Genomic DNA, 15,477 nt, shown 5'->3' on the forward strand with positions numbered 1-15,477 from the left:
TAACGATGCACTCAGCAATATTCCAGTTATTTGACAGCAATCTGTAAATGATTGCGTCTGGGCCAGACAATGGATGACATGAATCACCCAAGTGAGCGAACCTGGCCACCCAATGCCGATAGTCGCCTCTTACGACAAGCATAGTTGCTGAGGACCAATTCTAACCCGGATCTTCAGGTGGGGTGACAAGCATGGGTTGCTGGAGACCACTTCTACCCCGGGTCTTCACTGGGGTTGATGTGTATGTGATGTTCACCTTCTCCCGATCCGAGAGAGACAGGTATCTCTTCTTCTCTTCCTCCTCCGCTCTCGTCTTAGCCATCTCCACCTTCTTCTCCTGGAAGAAACACAGATGTCAGGTAAACACATCCACATAGATGTCTGCACTGAATAAGATTTCAAAATAAATAAATGTTGATGAGATTTCCACTTGTGATTGGCACCAGTGAGTGAGTTGGGTTTCACGTTGCTTTCAGCAATATTCCAGCAACAGCACAGCAGGGGACACAGGGAATGGGCTTCACACATTGTACCCATGAGGGGACTCAAACCCAGGTAAAGGCAGTAACCACTAGGCTACCCCACCGCCCTGATTAGCGCCAAAAAGATGGTGGTTGGTAGCTTTTGGAGTTGGAGTATCTTAACAAGTGAGTGATTGAGTACAAGGGGTAGAGAGTTTCAACAGGCCAGTTTTATTTGTGTGTTGTGTAATCCCACTGTCAGCAATATTCCAGTTACATCATGGCAGCCTTTAAATAATTCAGTCCAGGCCCGATATACCAGTGGTTAGTTGATATTGATGGGGTGGGTGGGTGTGGCTGGGTGTAGTGGGTGGGTGTGGTGTGTGATTGTAGTGGGTGGGTGTGGTGTAGTGGGTGGGTGTTGTTTTAGTGTGTGGGTGTAGTGGGTCAGTGTGGTAGTGAAGGTGTAGTGTATGGGTGTGGCTGGGTGTAGTTTGTGGGTGTGATGGGTGGGTGTGATGGTGTAATAGGTTGGTGTGGTGTGTGGTTGTAATGGGTGGGTGTGGTGTAGTGTGTGGGTGTGATGTGTGATTGTAGTGTGTGGGTGTGCCTGGGTGTAGTGGGTGGGTGTGATGGTGTAATAGGTTGGTGTGGTGTGTTGTAGTGGGTGGGTGTTGTTTTAGTGTGTGGGTGTAGTGGGTCAGTGTGGAGTAGTGAAGGTGTAGTGTGTGGGTGTGATGTGTGATTGTAGTGTGTGGGTGTGATGGTGTAATAGGTTGGTGTGGTGTGTGGTTGTAGTGTGTGGGTGTGATGGTGTAATAGGTTGGTGTGGTGTGTGGTTGTAGTGTGTGGGTGTGGTGTAGTGTAGTGTGTGGGTGTGATGTGTGATTGTAGTGTGTGGGTGTGCCTGGGTGTAGTTTGTAGGTGTGATGGTGTAATAGGTTGGTCTGGTGTGTGGTTGTAGTGGGTGGGTGTGGAGTAGTGTGTGGGTGTGGTTGTAGTGTGTGGGCGTGGCTGGGTGTAGTGTGTGGGTGGGTGTGGTTGTAGTGTGTGGGCGTGGTTGTAGTGTGTGGGTGTGGTTGTAGTGTGTGGGCGTGGCTGGGTGTAGTGGGTGGGTGTGGTGGTGTAATAGGGTGTGTGGTTGTAATGAGTGGGTGTGGTTGTAGTGGGTGGGTGTGGTTGTAGTGGGTGGGTGTGACTGGATGTAGTGGGTGGGTGTGGTTGTAGTGGGTGGGTGTGGCTGGATGTAGTGGGTGGGTGTGGTTGTTATGGTGTGTGATTGTAGTGGGTAGGTGTGAAGAGTGTAGTTGGTTGGTGGTATGGAGTGTGATTCTAGAGTGAGGGTGGGTGTGAAGAGTGTAGTTGGTTGGCGGTATGGTGTGTGATTGTAGAGTGAGGGTGGGAGTGAAGAGTGTAGTTGGTTGGCGGTATGGTGTGTGATTGTAGAGTGAGGGTGGGTGTGAAGAGTGTAGTTGGTTGGCGGTATGGTGTGTGATTGTAGAGTGAGGGTGGGTGTGAAGAGTGTAGTTGGTTGGTGGTATGGAGTGTGATTGTAGAGTGAGGGTGGGAGTGAAGAGTGTAGTTGGTTGGTGGTATGGATTGTGATGGTAGAGTGAGGGTGGGAGTGAAGAGTGTAGTTGGTTGGTGCTATGGTGTGTGATTGTAGAGTGAGGGTGGGTGTGAAGAGTGTAGTTGGTTGGTGCTATGGTGTGTGATTGTAGAGTGAGGGTGGGAGTGAAGAGTGTAGTTGGTTGGCGGTATGGTGTGTGATTGTAGAGTGAGGGTGGGAGTGAAGAGTGTAGTTGGTTGGCGGTATGGTGTGTGATTGTAGAGTGAGGGTGGGAGTGAAGAGTGTAGTTGGTTGGCGGTATGGTGTGTGATTGTAGAGTGAGGGTGGGTGTGAAGAGTGTAGTTGGTTGGTGGTATGGAGTGTGATGGTAGAGTGAGAGTGGGAGTGAAGAGTGTAGTTGGTTGGTGCTATGGTGTGTGATTGTAGAGTGAGGGTGGGTGTGAAGAGTGTAGTTGGTTGGTGCTATGGTGTGTGATTGTAGAGTGAGGGTGGGAGTGAAGAGTGTAGTTGGTTGGCGGTATGGTGTGTGATTGTAGAGTGAGGGTGGGAGTGAAGAGTGTAGTTGGTTGGCGGTATGGTGTGTGATTGTAGAGTGAGGGTGGGTGTGAAGAGTGTAGTTGGTTGGCGGTATGGTGTGTGATTGTAGAGTGAGGGTGGGTGTGAAGAGTGTAGTTGGTTGGCGGTATGGTGTGTGATTGTAGAGTGAGGGTGGGTGTGAAGAGTGTAGTTGGTTGGTGGTATGGTGTGTGATTGTAGAGTGAGGGTGGGAGTGAAGAGTGTAGTTGGTTGGCGGTATGGTGTGTGATTGTAGAGTGAGGGTGGGTGTGAAGAGTGTAGTTGGTTGGTGGTATGGTGTGTGATTCTAGAGTGAGGGTGGGAGTGAAGAGTGTAGTTGGTTGGCGGTATGGAGTGTGATTGTAGAGTGAGGGTGGGTGTGAAGAGTGTAGTTGGTTGGTGGTATGGAGTGTGATTCTAGAGTGAGGGTGGGTGTGAAGAGTGTAGTTGGTTGGCGGTATGGAGTGTGATTGTAGAGTGAGGGTGGGTGTGAAGAGTGTAGTTGGTTGGCGGTATGGGTTGTGATTGTAGAGTGAGGGTGGGTGTGAAGAGTGTAGTTGGTTGGCGGTATGGAGTGTGATTGTAGAGTGAGGGTGGGTGTGAAGAGTGTAGTTGGTTGGTGGTATGGTGTGTGATTGTAGAGTGAGGGTGGGTGTGAAGAGTGTAGTTGGTTGGCGGTATGGAGTGTGATTGTAGAGTGAGGGTGGGAGTGAAGAGTGTAGTTGGTTGGCGGTATGGTGTGTGATTGTAGTGGGTAGGTGTGAAGAGTGTAGTTGGTTGGTGGTATGGTGTGTGATTGTAGAGTGAGGGTGGGTGTGAAGAGTGTAGTTGGTTGACGGTATGGTGTGTGATTGTAGAGTGAGGGTGGGTGTGAAGAGTGTAGTTGGTTGGTGGTATGGTGTGTGATTGTAGAGTGAGGGTGGGAGTGAAGAGTGTAGTTGGTTGGTGGTATAGTGTGTGATGGTAGAGTGAGGGTGGGTGTGAAGAGTGTAGTTGGTTGGTGGTATGGTGTGTGATTGTAGAGTGAGGGTGGGTGTGAAGAGTGTAGTTGGTTGGTGGTATAGTGTGTGATGGTAGAGTGAGGGTGGGAGTGAAGAGTGTAGTTGGTTGGTGGTATGGTGTGTGATTGTAGAGTGAGGGTGGGTGTGAAGAGTGTAGTTGGTTGGTGGTATAGTGTGTGATGGTAGAGTGAGGGTGGGTGTGAAGAGTGTAGTTGGTTGGTGGTATGGTGTGTGATTGTAGAGTGAGGGTGGGTGTGAAGAGTGTAGTTGGTTGGCGGTATGGAGTGTGATTGTAGAGTGAGGGTGGGTGTGAAGAGTGTAGTTGGTTGGCGGTATGGTGTGTGATTGTAGTGGGTAGGTGTGAAGAGTGTAGTTGGTTGGTGGTATGGTGTGTGATTGTAGAGTGAGGGTGGGTGTGAAGAGTGTAGTTGGTTGGTGGTATGGTGTGTGATTGTAGAGTGAGGGTGGGTGTGAAGAGTGTAGTTGGTTGGTGGTATGGAGTGTGATTGTAGAGTGAGGGTGGGAGTGAAGAGTGTAGTTGGTTGGTGGTATGGATTGTGATGGTAGAGTGAGGGTGGGAGTGAAGAGTGTAGTTGGTTGGTGCTATGGTGTGTGATTGTAGAGTGAGGGTGGGTGTGAAGAGTGTAGTTGGTTGGTGCTATGGTGTGTGATTGTAGAGTGAGGGTGGGAGTGAAGAGTGTAGTTGGTTGGCGGTATGGTGTGTGATTGTAGAGTGAGGGTGGGAGTGAAGAGTGTAGTTGGTTGGCGGTATGGTGTGTGATTGTAGAGTGAGGGTGGGAGTGAAGAGTGTAGTTGGTTGGCGGTATGGTGTGTGATTGTAGAGTGAGGGTGGGTGTGAAGAGTGTAGTTGGTTGGTGGTATGGAGTGTGATGGTAGAGTGAGAGTGGGAGTGAAGAGTGTAGTTGGTTGGTGCTATGGTGTGTGATTGTAGAGTGAGGGTGGGTGTGAAGAGTGTAGTTGGTTGGTGCTATGGTGTGTGATTGTAGAGTGAGGGTGGGAGTGAAGAGTGTAGTTGGTTGGCGGTATGGTGTGTGATTGTAGAGTGAGGGTGGGAGTGAAGAGTGTAGTTGGTTGGCGGTATGGTGTGTGATTGTAGAGTGAGGGTGGGTGTGAAGAGTGTAGTTGGTTGGCGGTATGGTGTGTGATTGTAGAGTGAGGGTGGGTGTGAAGAGTGTAGTTGGTTGGCGGTATGGTGTGTGATTGTAGAGTGAGGGTGGGTGTGAAGAGTGTAGTTGGTTGGTGGTATGGTGTGTGATTGTAGAGTGAGGGTGGGAGTGAAGAGTGTAGTTGGTTGGCGGTATGGTGTGTGATTGTAGAGTGAGGGTGGGTGTGAAGAGTGTAGTTGGTTGGTGGTATGGTGTGTGATTCTAGAGTGAGGGTGGGAGTGAAGAGTGTAGTTGGTTGGCGGTATGGAGTGTGATTGTAGAGTGAGGGTGGGTGTGAAGAGTGTAGTTGGTTGGTGGTATGGAGTGTGATTCTAGAGTGAGGGTGGGTGTGAAGAGTGTAGTTGGTTGGCGGTATGGAGTGTGATTGTAGAGTGAGGGTGGGTGTGAAGAGTGTAGTTGGTTGGCGGTATGGGTTGTGATTGTAGAGTGAGGGTGGGTGTGAAGAGTGTAGTTGGTTGGCGGTATGGAGTGTGATTGTAGAGTGAGGGTGGGTGTGAAGAGTGTAGTTGGTTGGTGGTATGGTGTGTGATTGTAGAGTGAGGGTGGGTGTGAAGAGTGTAGTTGGTTGGCGGTATGGAGTGTGATTGTAGAGTGAGGGTGGGAGTGAAGAGTGTAGTTGGTTGGCGGTATGGTGTGTGATTGTAGTGGGTAGGTGTGAAGAGTGTAGTTGGTTGGTGGTATGGTGTGTGATTGTAGAGTGAGGGTGGGTGTGAAGAGTGTAGTTGGTTGACGGTATGGTGTGTGATTGTAGAGTGAGGGTGGGTGTGAAGAGTGTAGTTGGTTGGTGGTATGGTGTGTGATTGTAGAGTGAGGGTGGGAGTGAAGAGTGTAGTTGGTTGGTGGTATAGTGTGTGATGGTAGAGTGAGGGTGGGTGTGAAGAGTGTAGTTGGTTGGTGGTATGGTGTGTGATTGTAGAGTGAGGGTGGGTGTGAAGAGTGTAGTTGGTTGGTGGTATAGTGTGTGATGGTAGAGTGAGGGTGGGTGTGAAGAGTGTAGTTGGTTGGTGGTATGGTGTGTGATTGTAGAGTGAGGGTGGGTGTGAAGAGTGTAGTTGGTTGGCGGTATGGAGTGTGATTGTAGAGTGAGGGTGGGTGTGAAGAGTGTAGTTGGTTGGCGGTATGGTGTGTGATTGTAGTGGGTAGGTGTGAAGAGTGTAGTTGGTTGGTGGTATGGTGTGTGATTGTAGAGTGAGGGTGGGTGTGAAGAGTGTAGTTGGTTGGTGGTATGGTGTGTGATTGTAGAGTGAGGGTGGGTGTGAAGAGTGTAGTTGGTTGGCGGTATGGTGTGTGATTGTAGAGTGAGGGTAGGTGTGAAGAGTGTAGTTGGTTGGCGGTATGGTGTGTGATTCTAGAGTGAGGGTAGGTGTGAAGAGTGTAGTTGGTTGGCGGTATGGAGTGTGATTGTAGAGTGAGGGTAGGTGTGAAGAGTGTAGTTGGTTGGCGGTATGGTGTGTGATTCTAGAGTGAGGGTAGGTGTGAAGAGTGTAGTTGGTTGGCGGTATGGAGTGTGATTGTAGTGGGTAGGTGTGAAGAGTGTAGTTGGTTGGTGGTATGGAGTGTGATTCTAGAGTGAGGGTGGGTGTGAAGAGTGTAGTTGGTTGGCGGTATGGTGTGTGATTCTAGAGTGAGGGTAGGTGTGAAGAGTGTAGTTGGTTGGCGGTATGGTGTGTGATTCTAGAGTGAGGGTAGGTGTGAAGAGTGTAGTTGGTTGGTGGTATGGAGTGTGATTGTAGAGTGAGGGTGGGTGTGAAGAGTGTAGTTGGTTGGTGGTATGGAGTGTGATTGTAGAGTGAGGGTGGGTGTGAAGAGTGTAGTTGGTTGGTGGTATGGAGTGTGATTGTAGAGTGAGGGTGGGTGTGAAGAGTGTAGTTGGTTGGTGGTATGGTGTGTGATTCTAGAGTGAGGGTGGGTGTGAAGAGTGTAGTTGGTTGGTGGTATGGTGTGTGATTGTAGTGGGTAGGTGTGAAGAGTGTAGTTGGTTGGTGGTATGGTGTGTGATTGTAGAGTGAGGGTGGGAGTGAAGAGTGTAGTTGGTTGGTGGTATGGAGTGTGATTGTAGAGTGAGGGTGGGAGTGAAGAGTGTAGTTGGTTGGCGGTATGGTGTGTGATTCTAGAGTGAGGGTGGGAGTGAAGAGTGTAGTTGGTTGGTGGTATGGTGTGTGATTGTAGAGTGAGGGTGGGTGTGAAGAGTGTAGTTGGTTGGTGGTATGGAGTGTGATTGTAGAGTGAGGGTGGGAGTGAAGAGTGTAGTTGGTTGGCGGTATGGTGTGTGATTCTAGAGTGAGGGTGGGAGTGAAGAGTGTAGTTGGTTGGTGGTATGGAGTGTGATTCTAGAGTGAGGGTGGGAGTGAAGAGCGTAGTTGGTTGGTGGTATGGAGTGTGATTCTAGAGTGAGGGTGGGAGTGAAGAGTGTAGTTGGTTGGTGGTATGGTGTGTGATTCTAGAGTGAGGGTGGGAGTGAAGAGTGTAGTTGGTTGGTGGTATGGAGTGTGATTCTAGAGTGAGGGTGGGAGTGAAGAGTGTAGTTGGTTGGTGGTATGGAGTGTGATTCTAGAGTGAGGGTAGGTGTGAAGAGTGTAGTTGGTTGGTGGTATGGAGTGTGATTGTAGAGTGAGGGTGGGTGTGAAGAGTGTAGTTGGTTGGTGGTATGGAGTGTGATTGTAGTGGGTGGGTGTGAAGAGTGTAGTTGGTTGGCGGTATGGTGTGTGATTGTAGTGGGTGGGTGTGAAGAGTGTAGTTGGTTGGTGGTATGGAGTGTGATTCTAGAGTGAGGGTGGGTGTGAAGAGTGTAGTTGGTTGGTGGTATGGAGTGTGATTCTAGAGTGAGGGTGGGGGTGAAGAGTGTAGTTGGTTGGTGGTATGGTGTGTGATTGTAGAGTGAGGGTGGGTGTGAAAAGTGTAGTTGGTTGGTGGTATGGAGTGTGATTGTAGTGGGTGGGTGTGAAGAGTGTAGTTGGTTGGTGGTATGGAGTGTGATTGTAGAGTGAGGGTGGGTGTGAAGAGTGTAGTTGGTTGGTGGTATGGAGTGTGATTGTAGTGGGTGGGTGTGAAGAGTGTAGTTGGTTGGTGGTATGGTGTGTGATTCTAGAGTGAGGGTGGGTGTGAAGAGTGTAGTTGGTTGGTGGTATGGAGTGTGATTGTAGAGTGAGGGTGGGTGTGAAGAGTGTAGTTGGTTGGTGGTATGGAGTGTGATAGTAGAGTGAGGGTGGGTGTGAAGAGTGTAGTTGGTTGGTGGTATGGAGTGTGATTGTAGAGTGAGGGTGGGTGTGAAGAGTGTAGTTGGTTGGTGGTATGGTGTGTGATTGTAGTGGGTAGGTGTGAAGAGTGTAGTTGGTTGGTGGTATGGAGTGTGATTCTAGAGTGAGGGTGGGTGTGAAGAGTGTAGTTGGTTGGTGGTATGGAGTGTGATTCTAGAGTGAGGGTGGGGGTGAAGAGTGTAGTTGGTTGGTGGTATGGTGTGTGATTGTAGAGTGAGGGTGGGTGTGAAGAGTGTAGTTGGTTGGTGGTATGGAGTGTGATTCTAGAGTGAGGGTGGGGGTGAAGAGTGTAGTTGGTTGGTGGTATGGAGTGTGATTCTAGAGTGAGGGTGGGTGAAGTGGGTGGGTGGCAGATGATGTAGTGGAGTGTGGCATGAATTGGAGTATGAGCGTACTGGGTCTGCTGGGGAGGGCCGTGATGTGCAGGGTTGGCTCTTGTGGGGTGTGGCGAGCTGTGGTGAGCTGGAGTGGTAGAGTTAGTTACAACACCTTCGGCCACACAAAGACTGGCCAGCACAAAGTGCAACAGTAGTTCCATACTGAGCTGCACCAATACAAAGCAGAGTGCAGCAATGAGACACACTGAGAAACCTGCAACCAACAAAACCATATTCTACAACCCTTATACTGTAATGTGGGACTTGTCACAGTAACATGACACAGTGCCCTGAATATGTCTTCTTTCCCTCGTGAGTAGTCTAAAGCTTAAAAAAGAATTACTGTACTCCATAAAACTGCTTCCTGTTTCCTGGATATTTTATTTTTCTTGGTGTGTAATTACTTTTATTAACATTATTTTTCTAGGCAAATTTTGAGTAGTCATAACTATCTCACGACAGGTGCTATACAAATCCCTACTACTACTACTACTACTACAACTACAACGGCAGGGGTTACACCTACTACATCACCATGACAACCGTCTGGGAAGGTCTACCTTGAGGCGTTCCTGTTTGGCTTTCTTCTGCTGTTTCTTCTTCTCGGCATCCTTGACCCGCTTCTCTGCCTCCATCTCGGGTGTCAGTGCACTTGGGATCTGGGAGAAATAGGAAGTCACATAACAAAACATTGCCCACACTTCCACTATGAACATCAGGATCCAGCATGTGTGGTGGCCAGTTGTTGTAATCAGTAATCAAGAGCATCTGATTGGCTGGTAGAAAAATCATAATTGTCAGACTCTTATTTTGCCTGATATTACCAGAAATAAAAGCCAGCAAAGTAATAAATTCAAATATTGGATTTTTGTATACCTCAGTAGAATTTAAGTAGGGGAGTCAACATTGGACCGGGTGAGCTATGATGTCACGCAATGGATTACTTTGACCAGGTGAGCTATGATGTCAACTGTCACCTACCTCAGCTAGATGACCTATGATGTCAGCTGTCAATGTGTCATCTACTTGCACCAGGTGAGCTATGATGTCAGCTGTCACCTACCTGGACCAGGTGAGCTATGATGTCAGCTGTCACCAACCTGAACCAGGTGAGCTATGATGTCAGCTATGAACTACCTTGACCAGGTGAGCTATGATGTCACCTACTTGAGCTAGGATGTAAACTGTCACCTACCTGAGCCAGGTAAGCTATGATGTAAACCGTGACCTACTTGAGCCAGGTGAGCTATGATGTAAACTGTCTCCTACTTGAGCCAGGTGAGCTATGATGTAAACTGTCCCCTACCTGAGCCAGGTGAGCTATGATGTGAACTGTCCCCTACCTGAGCCTTGCTGTAGTCAAACTTCTCTGGGAACTCCCCCATAAATCTACGGAACTCATTCCTCGTCTCCTTACTGGTCGTAACGGAGTAAGGCACTTTTCCAAACTTGTCTCTGAGTGAGAAATAAATATTCATATAGAGATAAAACAAACCTGAAAAACATATGGTTTTAAGGAACATGAATGTGAATTTTATCTCAAAAGTAAAAAAGAAAGAATGTACAACCGAGACCAGACTTAGAGAAACATTGAGTGCACTGTGTTTAAAGATCTGATTCAACTGTATATTCAGCCTAAACCTTATGCTCTCATGGCATTTTAACTTAATTAACTCAATTGTCCTCAGCAAAGTCTTGTGCCTTTAACCAATAACACATAACATTTATGGTAGAATGGCTTTGTGTACAAAAAATGAACTGGTCTCTCTTACAGACCTTACAGTATTATTGATAGGATGCATAGGTGCACAACAGTATTACTGCTTAATTCATCAGGTTTGCATTGTTGAAAGCAACAGCTGTGTTGCAGGCTAAACCAGGATAAACCATTTTCATTTTTTTTTAAACCAGCCAACATTTTTTCCCCCAACTACCGGCAGGTTTTTACCTGTAAAAAATCTGTAAAGCAAGTAAAAGGAAAAGTGTGGCATTAGAAGTGAGTGAATTCCATTGTCTCTAGTCTGCCTGTACAACTGTCATGCATATGACAGATGTTTAAGACCCCAAAGAAAAATAATTGTTCAGCCCATCCCCCAAAATAGGGAAGGTAGGATGGGTTGATTTTGATTTTGATTTTGTAAAACTGTATGTAGGAGTAAGTCGGTAAAAGGTACTGACATCGGGTTGGAGAGACTAGGAGACTCACTTTACTGCGGGATCGGCACCCGCCTTCATCAACAGTCTGATCAGGGATGGATGGCCACCCTTCGAGGCCACGTGGAGCAACGTCGTGCTGTTGTCACCAAAAGGTTCGTTCAACACTTCAACTGTAAAAAGGGGAGATAACTCAAAGGTAGGTTGAGCCAGACCCAGCGTGAGACCCGGAAGACCTGCAGGTTTCGTGCTTGTCATCTTCTCTGATGATTCTTTCTCCAAAGTCTCGCCATTTTTATGTCTGTCATGATGCACAATTTCTGAAATTTCATCCTCATCTTTCAAGGGATCAACATTCCCTGTGTATTCCTGCCCATTGTTACTGACAATCTCTGAATCAATGTCTCCACAATCTGTCACCTTGATTTCATAATCCCCCTCTCCTTGATGGAAACTTTCATCCTCAACATTTTCTGTCTCAAAAACAGATTCAGAAATGTTTTCTTTTTCTTCTGGTGTTGCACCACCATCTTTATCGACCTGGGATATTTCCTCCCCCTTGTCTACCCCCAAGGGCAGAAGGACCTCTGCCTCCCCGGACTCAACAGGTGCTCCCTGGCCCCCCTGCTGGGCAGTGTCGTCAATCAGGGGACTATCTACACAAGCTGCTGGGTGGTTGAAGATAGCCAACAAACTGCGGAGTGCACTCTTGTCTCCGACTTTGCAGGCGGTGTACAAGGCGTTGCGGAGGTGGTATCTTTCTTCAGCTGAGAGTAAAACACAAACAGCTTAACTTAGACCAGCAGCAGAAATGTTTTATTTTCTGTGGAGAATTAACGTTTAACACCACTTGGAGTATGGCTTCACAGGGTTTGAAATTTATTTAGATTTTCATAAGTCCATAAAAACAATTTGACGCACTATAATAACAATCACAGACTCGAGTACCATGTCTCGAAACCTGATCAGACTTGAATCCCCAATTTCCACATAATCAACATTTTGTCTCTTTTTAAGCATAATCTAAGTCAAAATGTGTCTGCAACACACGACAGGTGAGTTAAGATGAGAGTTATCTCCCCTGATCGGTTACGCAAGTCCCTGAGGAAGAAGTCGAGTCCATCTAAACTCAGCTATTGGACTCACCAAATGTCCAAAGTATCATCCCACAAAACTGACCACTTTTAAAAAATATCACATTATTTATATTTTACTCTATGTATATTTCTGAAGATAAGACAATAGTCCGAAGAGTCTGCTCACCAAACAGATCACCTTCTGGTTCCACTTGATGTTTCAAAGATGGCCGCCGCTGCCGTTTGTTTTTCTTCCTGCGAGGCCTCTTCCCAGTCTGCTCTAACTGCTGCAGATCTAGTGTACTAATAGTCTCCTCCATCTCCACAAGGTCTGCCTCGCTCGCAGTCGACGTTGCCGACGACGAGGGCTGGTTTTCCTCACAAAGCAAGTGATCTGTTTCAGACACAATGAAAAGCAGTGAGTGAAGGCTTCGATGAAAGTCATGTGATTGTCTGAGATTTATCATGTTAAGTAATCAAGACTGGGACCACAAAACCACTTGCTTGTATGGAATGAGTGAGGAAATGTTTGCAAATAATCAAGCAGATAAACCAGTGATTGATAGCATGAGTACTGATACATGACATCGGGTCACGAAAACACGCAATCAGCACGGTCACATGTTGTGTCACCTTAAGCAAGTGACTTTGTTCGAAATATGCCCCTGTTCACCTAGCAATGAATGGATATCCGATAGGTAATGTGACTGTTAACGATCTAGAGCCAAACAGGTAGCTAGAGTTGTATACTCCCAAGGGAGCTGAGAATGAAAATCAAGAGCACACTTAACCATTGAGCAGAGTAATAATGTTTGAGCATACTTTAGGGTGTGGACAATGACATTATTATCATTGTTGTGATCACAGTAATTGTCAAAAAAACTTACTACGATGGTAAGGTCAGGAAAGCAAGTTTGGTTATGCTGGTTAGAAGGGATGCAACAGTGAACTGCAATGCCGTTGACAAGTAGGCTATCCATACCCTCTGTTCAATCACAATGGTGAATACAAGTATTGCTATATAAAAGCCTAAATGTTTTTAGTATCACAACCTATCCCTACCCACCTGGGAGAATGAACTTGCCCGTCTGTTTGTTGCTTGGGCTGCCACTAACAAATTTAGGGGAGGCAGCTAGAGGGGACACGCTTAAATCTTTATCTTTCAGTTTCCGTGGAGATCGGCGTAGCGAATCCTCAGACACAATTTCCAGTCGCCCTGTCTCAGGACTAAAGTGACGCAATGGCGACATTGGTAGAAAATCTTTCACATTGCCCTCCTCACCTGTAACAAATGCAACGTAGACAAATATGTCTGGAACAAAACCTGTCTTCCGTCCACACACTTCCCGCCAAAGTCCAATATCATCAAAATCAGATTTTCTACTCTGATACGATACCTCTCTGCGTAAAGATCTCACTACCCCGCCACAGAAGATAGCATCATGTGAACCCAGAGCAAACTTTGACTGTACAGTCAACGAAGTCTTTGAACCCTCAAGCCATTCAACATTTTACAACATATCAGAGTAAAAAGCCTGATACTAACAAGTTTAGCAATTGCCAGAATATTAATACATGCAAAGGTCAATATTTACCTGTAATTCTATGAAAGAACAGTAAACTAGGGTTATAACGAACTCAAAGGGACTACTACTTTTAGTTCGTTATAACCGTAATTTGTTATAAGCATATATACAGTATAACTACAGCAAATAGTCGGGACTAAAAAGTTAGTTCGTTATATCCGTTAGTTCGTTATAAACGTGTTCGTTATAACCATAGTTTACTGTATACCTGTATTACTGTCAGGTATTCTACACAGAGGAGTAAGTGTTGTTTAACGCTGTAGTCAGCAGTGTAATTGCCCCTTCACAAAAGCTTTGATTTTCTCTCTCTGCCAAGCTCCTTTTGGTACGGAGAATGGGAGTCTATCTACAGGATTTTCGGGACTCAACAGTGTGGTACGCATTGACCTAATGTCAGATTTCAAGGGTCAATCATGGAACTAGCATAAGAATTAGTTGTTCATGGTGTCTGAAATAACTGCCTGCCTGCCTGCCAGTGGCTGGTAACTTTTCTGTTGGGCTGAGGGGCGGTCGGGTAGCCTAGTGGTTAAAGCGTTCGCTCGTCATGCTGAAGACCCGGGTTCGAATCCTGACATGGGTACAATGTTTGAAGACCATTTCTGGTGTCCCCCGCCTTGATATTGCTGGAATATTGCTAAAAGCGGCGTAAAACCAAACTCACTCACTCACTGTTGGGCTGGATGTAATTTTCCTCCACTTGCCCGCTTATCTGGCAGATAATTTTATGACTAATTATGTATTCAGCTTTATTATCATTCCTTGTAGATTCTCAAGTAATTGTTTGCATTTTTTTTGATGAATCAAGATGGGTTTTGTCTCTGTTTTTTCACGACTTTTCAATATCTATAATCTCTGAAAGTGGCAGATATCTTTGAAGACGGACAGGCAACATTTATAGATCACTTGCCCGACTGTCTTATTGGGTTTGAAAATTATCATATACGGAAAATATGTCATCATGCATGGAAAAATATGCTGGCACCTAATGATGGCACTTGTCACCTTGGCAACAAGTAGCAAGGATTTGTGTCTTACCATAACACTCGACTGATGCCAGCATCTGGTGAACTCGTTTCACTTCATTCAGAGTTGGTCGACGTGTTGGGAATGGAACTGTTCTGATGCGAACGTCATCCTTCTTAAAGGGCGGGTTCTTGCTGGCATAGAACATCTGTCTGTTGAAGCTCGGCGCTCGGAGGAAGATGAGGTCACATTTCTTCAGGTGCTCGGACCAGGAGGTGAGGAGATCTTGGACTTCCTGAACACACAACATTGGAGTGTGTAACTGGCTTAAACTAGCAGGGTGTATACCATACCAGTACAACATGGTTGCATAATATCGGTTATAATTACATGGGTTTATACCAGTAAAACAGCTCAAGTCAAGATTACAACTTATATCAAGAACTATCTCAAGGGCAAATTTGGGACATTTATAAAAGTGTTTTTTACCTGTATAAGTGCCGCCTCGTTATGGCGTCTAATGCTGGCACCTGCAGACTTGGGGGCATTCCCCTGGCTGTCTCGACTGCTCTGTGCTGTCCCGCGTTTCGCCCGGACCACATACCGATGGAAGGTCTTGTGGACTACCAAGGTCTCTCTGAAAGTTTCACACAAATCTTTTGTTGAATTCCTTAGCATGGATCTTGGCAAATCTCGTTCTTATGTTACACAAAAAACAAGAGTGACTGAGATTGTGTTAATGCCAATTTGAACAGTGTTTCAGTGATATTCAGGTTGATGTGGGAGGAAAGCCCAAACTGGTGCAGGTCTTAGACATATTAGGTTCCTGGCACAACTAAGGGACACAACTCTGCAAAGTGACGACTGAGCCACCTGTGCCCCCAGATGAAAGAAGAAACTATAGGAATTTGTGTTCCCATGAACAAGTGTATTAATTTTCATTCTACATTGTATAAAGGACTGTGTAGGAACACAAAGCCAAAGTGAACCGCCCACTTTGTTAAAAAGAGCCAACTAATTTGCAACCATGTTTGTTTTACTTAACCACTCACACATCATGAAACCCCCATCTATTTTGGGGGGAAAGTGAGGAAAGGTTTATGAGTGAGTGAGTGAGTTGGATTTACCGCCGCTCTTAACAGTATTACAGTTATATCACGGCGTGTCAGCTTAATGTGGGAGGAAAGCCCGAAGTGATGCAGGTCTCGGACGTTTACCACTTCGGTGAAACCAATAAGCACGGGTATGGTGCTTACAAACCTAGAAACATAATCGGGCGAATCGGGATTC

General features: G+C 46.5%; 1 protein-coding gene across 1 annotated transcript in view; it reads right to left on the reverse strand.

Annotated features, from left to right (window-relative positions):
• The window catches only part of LOC139464368 (tRNA endonuclease ANKZF1-like), a 29,698-nt gene that overhangs the window by 4,482 nt on the left and 9,739 nt on the right, over positions 1-15,477 (reverse strand). The window contains exons 7-14 of the mRNA XM_071245897.1: positions 14,677-14,824; positions 14,260-14,482; positions 12,705-12,920; positions 11,826-12,032; positions 10,615-11,329; positions 9,752-9,863; positions 8,969-9,067; positions 257-337 (exon numbers count right to left, since the gene is read on the reverse strand). Coding sequence (XP_071101998.1) covers positions 257-337; positions 8,969-9,067; positions 9,752-9,863; positions 10,615-11,329; positions 11,826-12,032; positions 12,705-12,920; positions 14,260-14,482; positions 14,677-14,824 — 1,801 coding nt within the window. The remainder of the gene's footprint in view (positions 1-256; positions 338-8,968; positions 9,068-9,751; positions 9,864-10,614; positions 11,330-11,825; positions 12,033-12,704; positions 12,921-14,259; positions 14,483-14,676; positions 14,825-15,477) is intronic.

This window comes from Haliotis cracherodii, unplaced genomic scaffold (assembly GCF_022045235.1).
Source record: "Haliotis cracherodii isolate W230 unplaced genomic scaffold, xgHalCrac1.p SCAF_17, whole genome shotgun sequence".
NCBI lineage: Eukaryota > Metazoa > Mollusca > Gastropoda > Lepetellida > Haliotidae > Haliotis > Haliotis cracherodii.